Source organism: Ascaphus truei, chromosome 9 (genome assembly GCF_040206685.1).
Source record: "Ascaphus truei isolate aAscTru1 chromosome 9, aAscTru1.hap1, whole genome shotgun sequence".
NCBI classification, from domain to species: Eukaryota; Metazoa; Chordata; class Amphibia; order Anura; family Ascaphidae; genus Ascaphus; species Ascaphus truei.
Window position 1 is genome coordinate 21,670,974 of NC_134491.1, and position 20,445 is coordinate 21,691,418.

At 62.7% G+C, this 20,445-nt stretch overlaps 1 protein-coding gene across 1 annotated transcript in view; it reads right to left on the reverse strand.

Moving 5' to 3' along the window:
* The window catches only part of PIK3C2B (phosphatidylinositol-4-phosphate 3-kinase catalytic subunit type 2 beta), a 154,342-nt gene that overhangs the window by 51,487 nt on the left and 82,410 nt on the right, over nucleotides 1–20,445 (reverse strand). The window contains 1 exon segment of the mRNA XM_075613715.1: nucleotides 2,661–2,783. Coding sequence (XP_075469830.1) covers nucleotides 2,661–2,783 — 123 coding nt within the window.

Genomic DNA, 20,445 nt, shown 5'->3' on the forward strand with positions numbered 1-20,445 from the left:
ACAGGTGTGTCCCGCTCTGCACATCACAGGTGTATCCCGCTCTGCACATCACAGGTGTATCCCGCTCTGCACATCACAGGTGTGTCCCGCTCTGCACATCACAGGTGTGTCCCGCTCTGCACATCACAGGTGTGTCCCGCTCTGCACATCACAGGTGTGTCCCGCTCTGCACATCACAGGAGTATCCCGCTCTGTACATTACAGGTGTATCCCGCTCTGCACATCACAGGAGTATCCCGCTCTGTACATTACAGGTGTATCCCGCTCTGCACATCACAGGTGTGTCCCGCTCTGCACATCACAGGTGTATCCCGCTCTGCACATCACAGGTGTATCCCGCTCTGCACATCACAGGTGTATCCCGCTCTGCACATCACAGGTGTATCCCGCTCTGCACATCACAGGTGTGTCCCGCTCTGCACATCACAGGTGTGTCCCGCTCTGCACATCACAGGTGTATCCCGCTCTGCACATCACAGGTGTGTCCCGCTCTGCACATCACAGGTGTGTCCCGCTCTGCACATCACAGGTGTGTCCCGCTCTGCACATCACAGGTGTGTCCCCCTCTGCACATCACAGGTGTGTCCCGCTCTGCACATCACAGGTGTGTCCCGCTCTGCACATCACAGGTGTGTCCCGCTCTGCACATCACAGGTGTGTCCCGCTCTGCACATCACAGGTGTGTCCCGCTCTGCACATCACAGGTGTGTCCCGCGCTGCACATCACAGGTGTGTCCCGCTCTGCACATCACAGGTGTGTCCCGCTCTGCACATCACAGGTGTGTCCCGCTCTGCACATCACAGGTGTGTCCCGCTCTGCACATCACAGATATATCCCGCTCTGCACATCACAGGTGTGTCCCGCTCTGCACATCACAGGTGTGTCCCGCGCTGCACATCACAGGTGTGTCCCGCTCTGCACATCACAGGTGTGTCCCGCTCTGCACATCACAGGTGTGTCCCGCTCTGCACATCACAGGTGTGTCCCGCTCTGCACATCACAGGTGTGTCCCGCTCTGCACATCACAGATATATCCCGCTCTGCACATCACAGGTGTATCCCGCTCTGCACATCACAGGTGTGTCCCGCTCTGCACATCACAGGTGTGTCCCGCTCTGCACATCACAGGTGTTTCCCGCTCTGCACATCACAGGTGTATCCCGCTCTGCACATCACAGGTGTATCCCGCTCTGCACATCACAGGTGTATCCCGCTCTGCACATCACAGGTGTGTCCCGCTCTGCACATCACAGGTGTATCCCGCTCTGCACATCACAGGTGTATCCCGCTCTGCACATCACAGATGTATCCCGCTCTGCACATCACAGGTGTATCCCGCTCTGCACATCACAGGTGTGTCCCGCTCTGCAAATCACAGGTGTGTCCCGCTCTGCACATCACAGGTGTATCCCGCTCTGCACATCACAGATGTATCCCGCTCTGCACATCACAGGTGTATCCCGCTCTGCACATCACAGGTGTATCCCGCTCTGCACATCACAGATGTATCCCGCTCTGCACATCACAGGTGTATCCCGCTCTGCACATCACAGGTGTGTCCCGCTCTGCACATCACAGGTGTATCCCGCTCTGCACACCACAGGTGTGTCCCGCTCTGCACATCACAGGTGTATCCCACTCTGCACATCACAGGTGTGTCCCGCGCTGCACATCACAGGTGTATCCCGCTCTGCACATCACAGGTGTATCCCGCTCTGCACATCACAGGTGTGTCCCGCTCTGCACACCACAGGTGTGTCCCGCTCTGCACATCACAGGTGTGTCCCGCTCTGCACATCACAGGTGTGTCCCGCTCTGCACATCACAGGTGTGTCCCGCTCTGCACATCACAGGTGTGTCCCGCTCTGCACATCACAGGTGTGTCCCGCTCTGCACATCACAGGTGTGTCCCGCTCTGCACATCACAGGTGTGTCCCGCTCTGCACATCACAGGTGTGTCCCGCTCTGCACATCACAGGTGTGTCCCGCTCTGCACATCACAGGTGTATCCCGCTCTGCACACCACAGGTGTGTCCCGCTCTGCACATCACAGGTGTGTCCCGCTCTGCACATCACAGGTGTGTCCCGCTCTGCACATCACAGGTGTGTCCCGCTCTGCACATCACAGGTGTGTCCCGCTCTGCACATCACAGGTGTGTCCCGCTCTGCACATCACAGGTGTGTCCCGCTCTGCACATCACAGGTGTGTCCCGCTCTGCACATCACAGGTGTGTCCCGCTCTGCACATCACAGGTGTGTCCCGCTCTGCACATCACAGGTGTGTCCCGCTCTGCACATCACAGGTGTGTCCCGCTCTGCACATCACAGGTGTGTCCCGCTCTGCACATCACAGGTGTGTCCCGCTCTGCACATCACAGGTGTATCCCGCTCTGCACACCACAGGTGTGTCCCGCTCTGCACATCACAGGTGTGTCCCGCTCTGCACATCACAGGTGTATCCCGCTCTGCACATCACAGGTGTGTCCCGCTCTGCACATCACAGGTGTGTCCCGCTCTGCACATCACAGGTGTGTCCCGCTCTGCACATCACAGGTGTGTCCCGCTCTGCACATCACAGGTGTATCCCGCTCTGCACATCACAGGTATATACATTAACATTCTTGCGCAGTTGGTAATGACGGCCAGGACGCGCCCTTACTTCTGATCCCACACGATGAGGTGGAAGAGATATTTGTACACGTGGATTTTCGGGGTCTGCAGAGCAGGACACAGGTCCTTCCCGCCGTGGCTCAGGGAGCAGGACACGTAAAAATCTTCGTAACTGCAACAAGACAAAACCGTGTGTTACACGCGACCGGCACGAGGAAGAGATTCGGGGTCCCGTCCAGCGGGCCAGGAGAAGAGCAAACACGCCATCCGTCCCTATTCCCCGCCACAGCTTATCTTCAAAGGACCAGTTCCTTATGATAGTCCCCCTCAGGGAATACAAAATGGCCGCCAAATCCCTGGCCTATAGGAAGCTGCAACATCATCGGTTGCGGCTTCCTATTGGACAGCCGTTTAAATCCGCTTTATAAACCAGGAAGTGATGCCGGTAACTTCAGCAGTAAATATTTTGGGAACCCGGGGGTCCCCAGAGCTGGACTCATTGCGGTTCCTCTCTGGAGGAACCCCGATTCTAACGCTGTTAGTTAGGGTGGGTTGCGCAATGAAATGTTACAGAGTAGCACAACTTTTTTAAAATGAATTACAGACAAGCTTCCTTTATAAAGGGGATTTGTAAGAAAAGGGGTGCAATCCTTCGCGTTACTGCAGCATAATAAGACCCTCGTTTCATAGAACTAGGCTCAGTACCAGTACTTTTCCCCATCTCTATGTGCCCCACTGCAGCTTTACTGCACCTTATGATACTTATGATATTTGGCACATGAAAATAGGTTCACTTTGATTTCTAAGAGGGACGTCTGAGTCAGGCGAGTGTGAGATATTAGGTTAAGGCGAGTGTGAGGTGAGGCGTCAGGGTAAGGCGAGTGTGAGGCGGAAGGTTAAGGTGAGTGTGAGGCGGCAGGGTAAGGTGAGTGTGAGGCGGCAGGGTAAGGCGAGTGTGAGAGAGGCGGCAGGGTAAGGCGAGTGTGTGGCGGCAGGTTAAGGCGAGTGTGAGGCGGCAGGGTAAGGCGAGTGTGAGTCGGCAGGGTAAGGCGAGGGTGAGGCAGCAGGATAAGGCGGCAGGTTAAGGTGAGTGTGAGGCGGCAGGGTAAGGTGAGTGTGAGGCGGCAGGGTAAGGTGAGTGTGAGAGAGGCGGCAGGGTAAGGTGAGGGTGAGAGAAGCGGCAGGGTAAGGCGAGTGTGTGGCGGCAGGTTAAGGCGAGTGTGAGGCGGCAGGGTAAGGCGAGGGTGAGGCAGCAGGATAAGGAGGCAGGTTAAGGTGAGTGTGAGGCGGCAGGGTAAGGTGAGTGTGAGAGAGGCGGCAGGGTAAAGCGTGTGTGAGGCGGCAGGGTAAGGCGAGTGTGTGGCAGCAGGTGAAGGCGAGTGTGAGGCGGCAGGGTAAGGCGAGTGTGTGGCGGCAGGTTAAGGTGACTGAGGCGGCAGGGTAAGGCGAGTGTGAGAGGGGCGGCAGGGTAAGGCGAGTGTGAGAGGGGCGGCAGGGTAAGGCGAGTGTGAGGCGGAAGGTTAAGGTGAGTGTGAGGTGGCAAGGTAAGGCGAGTGTGAAGCGGCAGGATAAGGTGAGTGTGAGGCGGCAGGGTAAGGTGAGTGTGAGAGAGGCGGCAGGGTAAGGTGAGTGTGAGGCGGAAGGTTAAGGTGAGTGTGAGAGAGGCAGGGTAAGGCGGCAGGTTAAGTTGAGTGTGAGAGAGGCAAGGTAAGGCGGCAGGTTAAGGTGAGCGTGAGAGAGGCAGGGTAAGGCGGCAGGTTAAGGTGAGCGTGAGAGAGGCAGGGTAAGGCGGCAGGTTAAGGTGAGCGTGAGAGAGGCAGGGTAAGGCGGCAGGTTAAGGTGAGCGTGAGAGAGGCAGGGTAAGGCGGCAGGTTAAGGTGAGCGTGAGAGAGGCAGGGTAAGGCGGCAGGTTAAGGTGAGCGTGAGAGAGGCAGGGTAAGGCGGCAGGTTAAGGTGAGTGTGAGAGAGGCAGGGTAAGGTGGCAGGTTAAGGTGAGCGTGAGAGAGGCAGGGTAAGGCGGCAGGTTAAGGTGAGTGTGAGAGAGGCAGGGTAAGGCGGCAGGTTAAGGTGAGTGTGAGAGAGGCAGGGTAAGGCGGCAGGTTAAGGTGAGTGTGAGAGAGGCAGGGTAAGGCGGCAGGTTAAGGTGAGTGTGAGAGAGGCAGGGTAAGGTGAGTGTGAGAGAGGCGGTTCCCTCGCGTATCAGGGCCTCAGACACACAGAGTTGTTACTTTGTCACCCAGCCCCGTCTCTGTCCTCACGCTTGGCTCTGTCCCTGGGGACACCCAGACTCATGTGACAGGTGCTGGGCGAGTGGAGCAAGTGGCGGGGCTGCGGGGAGGGGAGCATTACACAAGCTGCTGCCTTTGTTATCACTCAGTTTAGAGAGAGTATGGAAAGGCTGGTGGGGGGGGATAGGAGGAGGGCAGAATAGAGAGAGGAGGGAAAGGGAGGACAGGAGGGGAGAGACGTTAGAAGAAGAGGAGATCGGAGTAGCAGCGGGTCATGCGGGAGAGGGGGAGAGGGGAGAGAATTGAGGGAGGGGGAAGGAAGCTGGAAAGGGGGAGCACAGAGTGTGTTTTGTTTTATGGGGATAGGTTGGGGGAGCTCAAATAAATGACAAGGAAGAGGAAGGAGTGAGGAGGGTAGGGAGTGAGGGGGGTAGGGAGTGAGGGGTGTAGGGAGTGAGGAGGGTTAGGGAATGAGGAGGGTTAGGGAGTGAGGGAGGTAGGGAGTGAGGAGGGTTAGGGAGTGAGGAGGGTTAGGGAGTGAGGAGGGTTAGGGAGTGAGGAGGGTTAGGGAGTGAGGAGGGTTAGGGAGTGAGGAGGGTTAGGGAGTGAGGAGGGTTAGGGAGTGAGGAGGGTTAGGGAGTGAGGAGGGTTAGGGAGTGAGGGGGGTAGGGAGTGAGGAGGGTTAGGGAGTGAGGAGGGTTAGGGAGTGAGGGGGGTTAGGGAGTGAGGGGGGTAGGGAGTGAGGAGGGTTAGGGAGTGAGGGGGGTTAGGGAGTGAGGGGGGTTAGGGAGTGAGGGGGGTTAGGGAGTGAGTGGTGTTAGGGAGTGAGGGGGGTTAGGGAGTAAGGGGGGGTAGGGAGTGAGGGGGTAGGGAGTGAGGGGGTAGGGAGTGAGGGGGGGTAGGGTGTGAAGATGTAGGGTGTAGTAAAATAAGAAGGGGAAGGAAAGGGTGGGCATGATGGGAGAGGGGGGGGAGCAGGCAAGACTGGTGGAGAGGGGGGCACGTGAGCTGTGAAAGAATCCAAAGCACCCTCTATCCATTCCCACCCATTCTCTCCCCCTTCCAAACACATACACAGGACAAGTCTTTTAAAGGGGGTGTGGAGGGAGGTCAGAACTCTCCCCCCCTCCCCCCCAACACTGCCCTTCCCCCTAATCTCCTCCCATTCCCATAGCACAGCAGAAAGAATAAAAGGCATCTCAGACAAAGGGGACCCCCCCCCCCACCCTCCCCCCAAACTCTGACACTGCAGCCTGGGACAGGAAGAGCCTGGAACTGACCATCTGTCACTGGCTGCAGAGAGGAGGGGGGGCAGGAGGGCAGGAGGGCAGTGGGGAGGGAGAGGCTGAGAGAATGAGGAAGCTATGGAATCAGCCCAGAGAGAATTCCAGCACAGAGACCTGCTCCCTAATTATCCAACTGCCAGCACCCGCTGCCTCATACCAACCCCTGCACTGCCAGCACCCGCACCCTCATACCAACCCCTGCACTGCCAGCACCCGCTGCCTCATACCAACCCCTGCACTGCCAGCACCCGCACCCTCATACCAACCTCTGCACTGCCAGCACCCGCTGCCTCATACCAACCCCTGCACTGCCAGCACCCGCTGCCTTATACCAACCCCTGCACTGCCAGCACCCGCTGCCTCATACCAACCCCTGCACTGCCAGCACCCGCTGCCTCATACCAACCCCTGCACTGCCACCACCTGCTTCCTCATACCAACCCCTGCACTGCCAGCACCCGCTGCCTCATACCAACCCCTGCACTGCCAGCACCCGCACCCTCATACCAACCCCTGCACTGCCAGCACCCGCTGCCTCATACCAACCCCTGCACTGCCAGCACCCGCACCCTCATACCAACCCCTGCACTGCCAGCACCCGCTGCCTCATACCAACCCCTGCACTGCCAGCACCCGCTGCCTCATACCAACCCCTGCACTGCCAGCACCCGCTGCCTCATACCAACCCCTGCACTGCCAGCACCCGCACCCTCATACCAACCCCTGCACTGCCAGCACCCGCTGCCTCATACCAACCCCTGCACTGCCAGCACCCGCTGCCTCATACCAACCCCTGCACTGCCAGCACCCGCTGCCTCATACCAACCCCTGCACTGCCAGCACCCGCTGCCTCATACCAACCCCTGCACTGCCAGCACCCGCTGCCTCATACCAACCCCTGCACTGCCAGCACCCGCACCCTCATACCAACCCTTGCACTGCCAGCACCCGCAGCCTCATACCAACCCCTGCACTGCCAGCACCCGCTGCCTCATACCAACCCCTGCACTGCCAGCACACGCTGCCTCATACCAACCCCTGCACTGCCAGCACCCGCTGCCTCATACCAACCCCTGCACTGCCAGCACCCGCTGCCTCATACCAACCCCTGCACTGCCAGCACCCGCTGCCTCATACCAACCCCTGCACTGCCAGCACCCTCATACCAACCCCTGCACTGCCACCACCCGCTGCCTCATACCAACCCCTGCACTGCCAGCACCCGCTGCCTCATACCAACCCCTGCACTGCCAGCACCCGCACCCTCATACCAACCCCTGTACTGCCAGCACCCGCAGCCTCATACCAACCCCTGCACTGCCAGCACCCGCTGCCTCATACCAACCCCTGCACTGCCAGCACACGCTGCCTCATACCAACCCCTGCACTGCCAGCACCCGCTGCCTCATACCAACCCCTGCACTGCCAGCACCCGCTGCCTCATACCAACCCCTGCACTGCCAGCACCCGCTGCCTCATACCAACCCCTGCACTGCCAGCACCCGCTGCCTCATACCAACCCCTGCACTGCCAGCACCCGCTGCCTCATACCAACCCCTGCACTGCCAGCACCCGCTGCCTCATACCAACCCCTGCACTGCCAGCACCCGCAGCCTTATAACAACCCCTGCACTGCCAGCACCCGCACCCTCATACCAACCCCTGCACTGCCAGCACCCGCTGCCTCATACCAACCCCTGCACTGTCAGCACCCGCTGCCTCATACCAACCCCTGCACTGCCAGCACCCGCACCCTCATACCAACCCCTGCACTGCCAGCACCCGCTGCCTCATACCAACCCCTGCACTGCCAGCACCCGCTGCCTCATACCAACCCCTGCACTGCCAGCACCCGCTGCCTCATACCAACCCCTGCACTGCCTGCACCCGCTGCCTCATACCAACCCCTGCACTGCCAGCACCCGCTGCCTCATACCAACCCCTGCACTGCCAGCACCCGCTGCCTCATACCAGCCCCTGCACTGCCAGCACCCGCTGCCTCATACCAACCCCTGCACTGCCAGCACCCGCTGCCTCATACCAACCCCTGCACCGCCAGCACCCGCTGCCTCATACCAACCCCTGCACTGAAGGCACCCGCTGCCTCATACCAACCCCTGCACTGCCAGCACCCGCTGCCTCATACTAACCCCTGCACTGCCAGCACCCGCTGCCTCATACCAACCCCTGCACTGCCAGCACCCGCTGCCTCATACCAACCCCTGCACTGCCAGCACCCTCATACCAACCCGTGCACTGCCAGCACCCGCTGCCTCATACCAACCCGTGCACTGCCAGCACCCGCTGCCTCATACCAACCCCTGCACTGCCAGCACCCTCATACCAACCCGTGCACTGCCAGCACCCGCTGCCTCATACCAACCCCTGCACTGTCAGCACCCGCTGCCTCATACCAACCCCTGCACTGCCAGCACCCGCTGCCTCATACCAACCCGTGCACTGCCAGCACCCGCTGCCTCATACCAACCCCTGCACTGCCAGCACCCGCTGCCTCATACCAACCCGTGCACTGCAAGCACCCGCTGCCTCATACCAACCCCTGCACTGCCAGCACCCGCTGCCTAATACCAACCCCTGCACTGCCAGCACCCGATGCCTCATACCAACCCCTGCACTGCCAGCACCCGCTGCCTCATACCAACCCCTGCACTGCCAGCACCCACTGCCTCATACCAACCCGTGCACTGCCAGCACCCGCTGCCTCATACCAACTCCTGCACTGCCAGCACCCTCATACCAACCCCTGCACTGCCAGCACCCGCTGCCTCATACCAACCCCTGCACTGCCAGCACCCGCTGCCTCATACCAACCCCTGCACTGCCAGCACCCGCTGCCTCATACCAACCCCTGCACTGCCAGCACCCGCTGCCTCATACCAACCCCTGCACTGCCAGCACCCGCTGCCTCATACCAACCCCTGCACTGCCAGCACCCGCTGCCTCATACCAACCCCTGCACTGCCAGCACCCGCACCCTCATACCAACCCCTGCACTGCCAGCACCCGCTGCCTCATACCAACCTCTGCACTGCCAGCACCCGCTGCCTCATACCAACCCCTGCACTGCCAGCACCCGCTGCCTCATACCAACCCCTGCACTGCCAGCACCCGCTGCCTCATACCAACCCCTGCACTGCCAGCACCCGCTGCCTCATACCAACCCCTGCACTGCCAGCACCCGCTGCCTCATACCAACCCCTGCACTGCCAGCACCCGCTGCCTCATACCAACCCCTGCACTGCCAGCACCCGCTGCCTCATACCAACCCCTGCACTGCCAGCACCCGCTGCCTCATACCAACCCCTGCACTGCCAGCACGCGCTGCCTCATACCAACCTCTGCACTGCCAGCACCCGCTGCCTCATACCAACCCCTGCACTGCCAGCACCCGCACCCTCATACCAACCCCTGCACTGCCAGCACCCGCTGCCTCATACCAACCCCTGCACTGCCAGCACCCGCACCCTCATACCAACCCCTGCACTGCCAGCACCCGCTGCCTCATACCAACCCCTGCACTGCCAGCACCCGCTGCCTCATACCAACCCCTGCACTGCTAGCACCCGCTGCCTCATACCAACCCCTGCACTGCCAGCACCCGCACCCTCATACCAACCCCTGCACTGCCAGCACCCGCTGCCTCATACCAACCCCTGCACTGCCAGCACCCGCAGCCTCATACCAACCCCTGCACTGGCAGCACCCGCTGCCTCATACCAACCCCTGCACTGCCAGCACCCGCTGCCTCATACCAACCCCTGCACTGCCAGCACCCGCTGCCTCATACCAACCCCTGCACTGCCAGCACCCGCTGCCTCATACCAACCCCTGCACTGCCAGCACCCGCACCCTCATACCAACCTCTGCACTGCCAGCACCCGCTGCCTCATACCAACCCCTGCACTGCCAGCACCCGCTGCCTCATACCAACCCCTGCACTGCCAGCACCCGCTGCCTCATACCAACCCCTGCACTGCCAGCACCCGCTGCCTCATACCAACCCCTGCACTGCCAGCACCCGCTGCCTCATACCAACTCCTGCACTGCCAGCACCCGCTGCCTCATACCAACCCCTGCACTGCCAGCACCCGCTGCCTCATACCAACCCCTGCACTGCCAGCACCCGCACCCTCATACCAACTCCTGCACTGCCAGCACGCGCTGCCTCATACCAACCCCTGCACTGCCAGCACCCGCTGCCTCATACCAACCCCTGCACTGCCAGCACCCTCATACCAACCCCTGCACTGCCAGCACCCGCTGCCTCATACCAACCCCTGCACTGCCAGCACCCGCACCCTCATACCAACCCCTGCACTGCCAGCACCCGCTGCCTCATACCAACCCCTGCATTGTCAGCACCCGCACCCTCATACCAACCCCTGCACTGCCAGCACCCGCTGCCTCATACTAACCCCTGCACTGCCAGCACGCGCTGCCTCATACCAACCCCTGCACTGCCAGCAACCGCACCCTCATACCAACCCCTGCAGTGCCAGCACCCGCTGCCTCATACCAACCCCTGCACTGCCAGCACCCGCTGCCTCATACCAACCCCTGCAGTGCCAGCACCCGCTGCCTCATACCAACCCGTGCACTGCCAGCACCTGCTGCCTCATACCAACCCCTGCACTGCCAGCACCCGCTGCCTCATACCAACCCCTGCACTGCCAGCACCCGCTGCCTCATACCAACCCCTGCACTGCCAGCACCCGCTGCCTCATACCAACCCCTGCACTGCCAGCACCCGCACCCTCATACCAACCCCTGCACTGCCAGCACCCGATGCCTCATACCAACCCTGCACTGCCAGCACCCGATGCCTCATACCAACCCTGCACTGCCAGCACCTGCACCCTCATACCAACCCCTGCACTGCCAGCACCCGATGCCTCATACCAACCCCTGCACTGCCAGCACCCGCAGCCTCATAACAACCCCTGCACTGCCAGCACCCGCACTCTCATACCAACCCCTGCAGTGCCAGCACCCGCTGCCTCATACCAACCCCTGCACTGCCAGCACCCGATGCCTCATACCAACCCTGCACTGCCAGCTCCCGCTGCCTCATACCAACCCCTGCACTGCCAGCACCCGCTGCCTCATACCAACCCCTGCACTGCCAGCACCCGCAGCCTCATACCAACCCCTGCACTGCCAGCACACGCTGCCTCATACCAACCCCTGCACTGCCAGCACCCGATGCCTCATACCAACCCGTGCACTGCCAGCACCCGCAGCCTCATACCAACCCCTGCACTGCCAGCACCCGCAGCCTCATACCAACCCCTGCACTGCCAGCACACGCTGCCTCATACCAACCCCTGCACTGCCAGCACCCGCTGCCTCATACCAACCCCTGCACTGCCAGCACCCGATGCCTCATACCAACCCTGCACTGCCAGCACCCGATGCCTCATACCAACCCTGCACTGCCAGCACCCGCTGCCTCATACCAACCCCTGCACTGCCAGCACCCTCATACCAACCCCTGCACTGCCAGCACCCGCTGCCTCATACCAACCCCTGCACTGCCAGCACCCGCTGCCTCATACCAACCCCTGCACTGCCAGCACCCGCTGCCTCATACCAACCCCTGCACTGCCAGCACCCGCTGCCTCATACCAACCCCTGCACTGCCAGCACCCGCTGCCTCATACCAACCCCTGCACTGCCAGCACCCTCATACCAACCCCTGCACTGCCAGCACCCGCTGCCTCATACCAACCCCTGCACTGCCAGCACCCGCTGCCTCATACCAACCCCTGCACTGCCAGCACCCTCATACCAACCCCTGCACTGCCAGCACCCACACCCTCATACCAACCCCTGCACTGCCAGCACCCGCTGCCTCATACCAACCCCTGCACTGCCAGCACCCGCTGCCTCATACCAACTCCTGCACTGCCAGCACCCGCTGCCTCATACCAACCCCTGCACCGCCAGCACACGCTGCCTCATACCAACCCCTGCACTGCCAGCACCCGCTGCCTCATACCAACCCCTGCACTGCCAGCACCCGCTGCCTCATACCAACCCCTGCACTGCCAGCACCCGCTGCCTCATACCAACCCCTGCACTGCCAGCACCCGCTGCCTCATACCAACCCCTGCACTGCCAGCACCCGCTGCCTCATACCAACCCCTGCACTGCCAGCACCCGATGCCTCATACCAACCCGTGCACTGCCAGCACCCGCTGCCTCATACCAACCCCTGCACTGCCAGCACCCGCTGCCTCATACCAACCCCTGCACTGCCAGCACCCGCACCCTCATACCAACCCCTACACTGCCAGCACCCGCACCCTCATACCAACCCCTGCACTGCCAGCACCCGCTGCCTCATACCAACCCCTGCACTGCCAGCACCCGCAGCCTCATACCAACCCCTGCACTGCCAGCACCCACACCCTCATACCAACCCCTGCACTGCCAGCACCCACACCCTCATACCAACCCCTGCACTGCCAGCACCCGCTGCCTCATACCAACCCCTGCACTGCCAGCATCCGCACCCTCATACCAACCCCTGCACTGCCAGCACCCGCAGCCTCATACCAACCCCTGCACTGCCAGCACCCACACCCTCATACCAACCCCTGCACTGCCAGCACCCACACCCTCATACCAACCCCTGCACTGCCAGCACCCGCTGCCTCATACCAACCCCTGCACTGCCAGCACCCGCACCCTCATACCAACCCCTGCACTGCCAGCACCCGCTGCCTCATACCAACCCGTGCACTGCCAGCACCCGCACCCTCATACCAACCCCTGCACTGCCAGCACCCACACCCTCATACCAACCCCTGCAGTGCCAGCACTCGCTGCCTCATACCAACCCCTGCACTGCCAGCACCCGCACCCTCATACCAACCCCTGCACTGCCAGCACCCACACCCTCATACCAACCCCTGCACCGCCAGCACCCGCTGCCTCATACCAACCCCTGCACTGCCAGCACCCACTGCCGCATACCAACCCCTGCACTGCCAGCACCCGCTGCCTCATACCAACCCCTGCACCGCCAGCACCCGCTGCCTCATACCAACCCCTGCACTGCCAGCACCCACTGCCGCATACCAACCCCTGCACTGCCAGCACCCGCTGCCTCATACCAACCCCTGCACCGCCAGCACCCGCTGCCTCATGCCAACCCCTGCACTGCCAGCACCCGCTGCCTCATACCAACCCCTGCACCGCCAGCACCCGCTGCCTCATACCAACCCCTGCACTGCCAGCACCCACTGCCGCATACCAACCCCTGCACTGCCAGCACCCGCTGCCTCATACCAACCCCTGCACCGCCAGCACCCGCTGCCTCATGCCAACCCCTGCACCGCCAGCACCCGCTGCCTCATGCCAACCCCTGCACTGCCAGCACCCGCTGCCTCATACCAACCCCTGCACTGCCAGCACCCGTGCACTGCCAGCACCCGCACCCTCATACCAACCCCTGCACTGCCAGCACCCACACCCTCATACCAACCCCTGCAGTGCCAGCACTCGCTGCCTCATACCAACCCCTGCACTGCCAGCACCCGCACCCTCATACCAACCCCTGCACTGCCAGCACCCACACCCTCATACCAACCCCTGCACCGCCAGCACCCGCTGCCTCATACCAACCCCTGCACTGCCAGCACCCACTGCCGCATACCAACCCCTGCACTGCCAGCACCCGCTGCCTCATACCAACCCCTGCACCGCCAGCACCCGCTGCCTCATACCAACCCCTGCACTGCCAGCACCCACTGCCGCATACCAACCCCTGCACTGCCAGCACCCGCTGCCTCATACCAACCCCTGCACCGCCAGCACCCGCTGCCTCATGCCAACCCCTGCACTGCCAGCACCCGCTGCCTCATACCAACCCCTGCACTGCCAGCACCCGCTGCCTCATACCAACCCCTGCACTGCCAGCACCCGCTGCCTCATACCAACCCCTGCACTGCCAGCACCCGCTGCCTCATACCAACCCCTGCACTGCCAGCACCCGCTGCCTCATACCAACCCCTGCACTGCCAGCACCCGCTGCCTCATACCAACCCCTGCACTGCCAGCACCCGCTGCCTCATACCAACCCCTGCACTGCCAGCACCCGCTGCCTCATACCAACCCCTGCAGTGCCAGCACCCGCTGCCTCATACCAACCCGTGCACTGCCAGCACCCGCTGCCTCAAACCAACCCCTGCACTGCCAGCACCCTCATACCAACCCGTGCACTGCCAGCACCCGCTGCCTCATACCAACCCCTGCACTGCCAGCACCCGCTGCCTCATACCAACCCCTGCACTGCTAGCACCCGCTGCCTCATACCAACCCCTGCACTGCCAGCACCCGCACCCTCATACCAACCCCTGCACTGCCAGCACCCGCTGCCTCATACCAACCCCTGCACTGCCAGCACCCGCAGCCTCATACCAACCCCTGCACTGGCAGCACCCGCTGCCTCATACCAACCCCTGCACTGCCAGCACCCGCTGCCTCATACCAACCCCTGCACTGCCAGCACCCGCTGCCTCATACCAACCCCTGCACTGCCAGCACCCGCTGCCTCATACCAACCCCTGCACTGCCAGCACCCGCACCCTCATACCAACCTCTGCACTGCCAGCACCCGCTGCCTCATACCAACCCCTGCACTGCCAGCACCCGCTGCCTCATACCAACCCCTGCACTGCCAGCACCCGCTGCCTCATACCAACCCCTGCACTGCCAGCACCCGCTGCCTCATACCAACCCCTGCACTGCCAGCACCCGCTGCCTCATACCAACTCCTGCACTGCCAGCACCCGCTGCCTCATACCAACCCCTGCACTGCCAGCACCCGCTGCCTCATACCAACCCCTGCACTGCCAGCACCCGCACCCTCATACCAACTCCTGCACTGCCAGCACGCGCTGCCTCATACCAACCCCTGCACTGCCAGCACCCGCTGCCTCATACCAACCCCTGCACTGCCAGCACCCTCATACCAACCCCTGCACTGCCAGCACCCGCTGCCTCATACCAACCCCTGCACTGCCAGCACCCGCACCCTCATACCAACCCCTGCACTGCCAGCACCCGCTGCCTCATACCAACCCCTGCACTGTCAGCACCCGCACCCTCATACCAACCCCTGCACTGCCAGCACCCGCTGCCTCATACCAACCCCTGCACTGCCAGCACGCGCTGCCACATACCAACCCCTGCACTGCCAGCACCCGCACCCTCATACCAACCCCTGCAGTGCCAGCACCCGCTGCCTCATACCAACCCCTGCACTGCCAGCACCCGCTGCCTCATACCAACCCCTGCAGTGCCAGCACCCGCTGCCTCATACCAACCCATGCACTGCCAGCACCCGCTGCCTCATACCAACCCCTGCACTGCCAGCACCCGCTGCCTCATACCAACCCCTGCACTGCCAGCACCCGCTGCCTCATACCAACCCCTGCACTGCCAGCACCCGCACCCTCATACCAACCCCTGCAGTGCCAGCACCCGCTGCCTCATACCAACCCGTGCACTGCCAGCACCTGCTGCCTCATACCAACCCCTGCACTGCCAGCACCCGCTGCCTCATACCAACCCCTGCACTGCCAGCACCCGCTGCCTCATACCAACCCCTGCACTGCCAGCACCCGCTGCCTCATACCAACCCCTGCACTGCCAGCACCCGCACCCTCATACCAACCCCTGCACTGCCAGCACCCGATGCCTCATACCAACCCTGCACTGCCAGCACCCGATGCCTCATACCAACCCTGCACTGCCAGCACCTGCACCCTCATACCAACCCCTGCACTGCCAGCACCCGATGCCTCATACCAACCCCTGCACTGCCAGCACCCGCAGCCTCATAACAACCCCTGCACTGCCAGCACCCGCACTCTCATACCAACCCCTGCAGTGCCAGCACCCGCTGCCTCATACCAACCCCTGCACTGCCAGCACCCGATGCCTCATACCAACCCTGCACTGCCAGCACCCGCTGCCTCATACCAACCCCTGCACTGCCAGCACCCGCTGCCTCATACCAACCCCTGCACTGCCAGCACCCGCAGCCTCATACCAACCCCTGCACTGCCAGCACACGCTGCCTCATACCAACCCCTGCACTGCCAGCACCCGATGCCTCATACCAACCAGGGCACTGCCAGCACCCGCAGCCTCATACCAACCCCTGCACTGCCAGCACCCGCAGCCTCATACCAACCCCTGCACTGCCAGCACCCGCAGCCTCATACCAACCCCTGCACTGCCAGCACACGCTGCCTCATACCAACCCCTGCACTGCCAGCACCCGCTGCCTCATACCAACCCCTGCACTGCCAGCACCCGATGCCTCATACCAACCCTGCACTGCCAGCACCCGATGCCTCATACCAACCCTGCACTGCCAGCACCCGCTGCCTCATACCAACCCCTGCACTGCCAGCACCCTCATACCAACCCCTGCACTGCCAGCACCCGCACCCTCATACCAACCCCTGCACTGCCAGCACCCGTTGCCTCATACCAACCCCTGCACTGCCAGCACCCGCTGCCTCATACCAACCCCTGCACTGCCAGCACCCGCTGCCTCATACCAACCCCTGCACTGCCAGCACCCGCTGCCTCATACCAACCCCTGCACTGCCAGCACCCTCATACCAACCCCTGCACTGCCAGCACCCGCTGCCTCATACCAACCCCTGCACTGCCAGCACCCGCTGCCTCATACCAACCCCTGCACTGCCAGCACCCTCATACCAACCCCTGCACTGCCAGCACCCACACCCTCATACCAACCCCTGCACTGCCAGCACCCGCTGCCTCATACCAACCCCTGCACTGCCAGCACCCGCTGCCTCATACCAACTCCTGCACTGCCAGCACCCGCTGCCTCATACCAACCCCTGCACCGCCAGCACACGCTGCCTCATACCAACCCCTGCACTGCCAGCACCCGCTGCCTCATACCAACCCCTGCACTGCCAGCACCCGCTGCCTCATACCAACCCCTGCACTGCCAGCACCCGCTGCCTCATACCAACCCCTGCACTGCCAGCACCCGCTGCCTCATACCAACCCCTGCACTGCCAGCACCCGCTGCCTCATACCAACCCCTGCACTGCCAGCACCCGCTGCCTCATACCAACCCCTGCACTGCCAGCACCCGATGCCTCATACCAACCCGTGCACTGCCAGCACCCGCTGCCTCATACCAACCCCTGCACTGCCAGCACCCGCTGCCTCATACCAACCCCTGCACTGCCAGCACCCGCACCCTCATACCAACCCCTACACTGCCAGCACCCGCACCCTCATACCAACCCCTGCACTGCCAGCACCCGCTGCCTCATACCAACCCCTGCACTGCCAGCACCCGCAGCCTCATACCAACCCCTGCACTGCCAGCACCCACACCCTCATACCAACCCCTGCACTGCCAGCACCCACACCCTCATACCAACCCCTGCACTGCCAGCACCCGCTGCCTCATACCAACCCCTGCACTGCCAGCACCCGCACCCTCATACCAACCCCTGCACTGCCAGCACCCGCAGCCTCATACCAACCCCTGCACTGCCAGCACCCACACCCTCATACCAACCCCTGCACTGCCAGCACCCACACCCTCATACCAACCCCTGCACTGCCAGCACCCGCTGCCTCATACCAACCCCTGCACTGCCAGCACCCGCACCCTCATACCAACCCCTGCACTGCCAGCACCCGCTGCCTCATACCAACCCGTGCACTGCCAGCACCCGCACCCGCATACCAACCCCTGCACTGCCAGCACCCACACCCTCATACCAACCCCTGCACTGCCAGCACCCGCTGCCTCATACCAACCCCTGCACTGCCAGCACCCGCACCCTCATACCAACCCCTGCAGTGCCAGCACTCGCTGCCTCATACCAACCCCTGCACTGCCAGCACCCGCACCCTCATACCAACCCCTGCACTGCCAGCACCCACACCCTCATACCAACCCCTGCACCGCCAGCACCCGCTGCCTCATACCAACCCCTGCACTGCCAGCACCCACTGCCGCATACCAACCCCTGCACTGCCAGCACCCGCTGCCTCATACCAACCCCTGCACCGCCAGCACCCGCTGCCTCATACCAACCCCTGCACTGCCAGCACCCACTGCCGCATACCAACCCCTGCACTGCCAGCACTCGCTGCCGCATACCAACCCCTGCACTGCCAGCACCCGCTGCCTCATACCAACCCCTGCACTGCCAGCACCCGCTGCCTCATACCAACCCCTGCACTGCCAGCACCCGCTGCCTCATACCAACCCCTGCACTGCCAGCACCCGCTGCCTCATACCAACCCCTGCACTGCCAGCACCCGCTGCCTCATACCAACCCCTGCACTGCCAGCACCCGCTGCCTCATACCAACCCCTGCACTGCCAGCACCCGATGCCTCATACCAACCCGTGCACTGCCAGCACCCGCTGCCTCATACCAACCCCTGCACTGCCAGCACCCGCTGCCTCATACCAACCCCTGCACTGCCAGCACCCGCACCCTCATACCAACCCCTACACTGCCAGCACCCGCACCCTCATACCAACCCCTGCACTGCCAGCACCCGCTGCCTCATACCAACCCCTGCACTGCCAGCACCCGCAGCCTCATACCAACCCCTGCACTGCCAGCACCCACACCCTCATACCAACCCCTGCACTGCCAGCACCCACACCCTCATACCAACCCCTGCACTGCCAGCACCCGCTGCCTCATACCAACCCCTGCACTGCCAGCACCCGCACCCTCATACCAACCCCTGCACTGCCAGCACCCGCAGCCTCATACCAACCCCTGCACTGCCAGCACCCACACCCTCATACCAACCCCTGCACTGCCAGCACCCACACCCTCATACCAACCCCTGCACTGCCAGCACCCGCTGCCTCATACCAACCCCTGCACTGCCAGCACCCGCACCCTCATACCAACCCCTGCACTGCCAGCACCCGCTGCCTCATACCAACCCGTGCACTGCCAGCACCCGCACCCTCATACCAACCCCTGCACTGCCAGCACCCACACCCTCATACCAACCCCTGCACTGCCAGCACCCGCTGCCTCATACCAACCCCTGCACTGCCAGCACCCGCACCCTCATACCAACCCCTGCAGTGCCAGCACTCGCTGCCTCATACCAACCCCTGCACTGCCAGCACCCGCACCTTCATACCAACCCCTGCACTGCCAGCACCCACACCCTCATACCAACCCCTGCACCGCCAGCACCCGCTGCCTCATACCAACCCCTGCACTGCCAGCACCCACTGCCGCATACCAACCCCTGCACTGCCAGCACCCGCTGCCTCATACCAACCCCTGCACCGCCAGCACCCGCTGCCTCATACCAACCCCTGCACTGCCAGCACCCGCACCCTCATACCAACCCCTACACTGCCAGCACCCGCACCCTCATACCAACCCCTGCACTGCCAGCACCCGCTGCCTCATACCAACCCCTGCACTGCCAGCACCCGCAGCCTCATACCAACCCCTGCACTGCCAGCACCCACACCCTCATACCAACCCCTGCACTGCCAGCACCCACACCCTCATACCAACCCCTGCACTGCCAGCACCCGCTGCCTCATACCAACCCCTGCACTGCCAGCACCCGCACCCTCATACCAACCCCTGCACTGCCAGCACCCGCAGCCTCATACCAACCCCTGCACTGCCAGCACCCACACCCTCATACCAACCCCTGCACTGCCAGCACCCACACCCTCATACCAACCCCTGCACTGCCAGCACCCGCTGCCTCATACCAACCCCTGCACTGCCAGCACCCGCACCCTCATACCAACCCCTGCACTGCCAGCACCCGCTGCCTCATACCAACCCGTGCACTGCCAGCACCCGCACCCTCATACCAACCCCTGCACTGCCAGCACCCACACCCTCATACCAACCCCTGCACTGCCAGCACCCGCTGCCTCATACCAACCCCTGCACTGCCAGCACCCTCATACCAACCCCTGCACTGCCAGCACCCGCTGCCTCATACCAACCCCTGCACTGCCAGCACCCGCTGCCTCATACCAACCCCTGCACTGCCAGCACCCTCATACCAACCCCTGCACTGCCAGCACCCACACCCTCACACCAACCCCTGCACTGCCAGCACCCACTGCCGCATACCAACCCCTGCACTGCCAGCACCCGCTGCCTCATACCAACCCCTGCACCGCCAGCACCCGCTGCCTCATACCAACCCCTGCACTGCCAGCACCCACTGCCGCATACCAACCCCTGCACTGCCAGCACCCGCTGCCTCATACC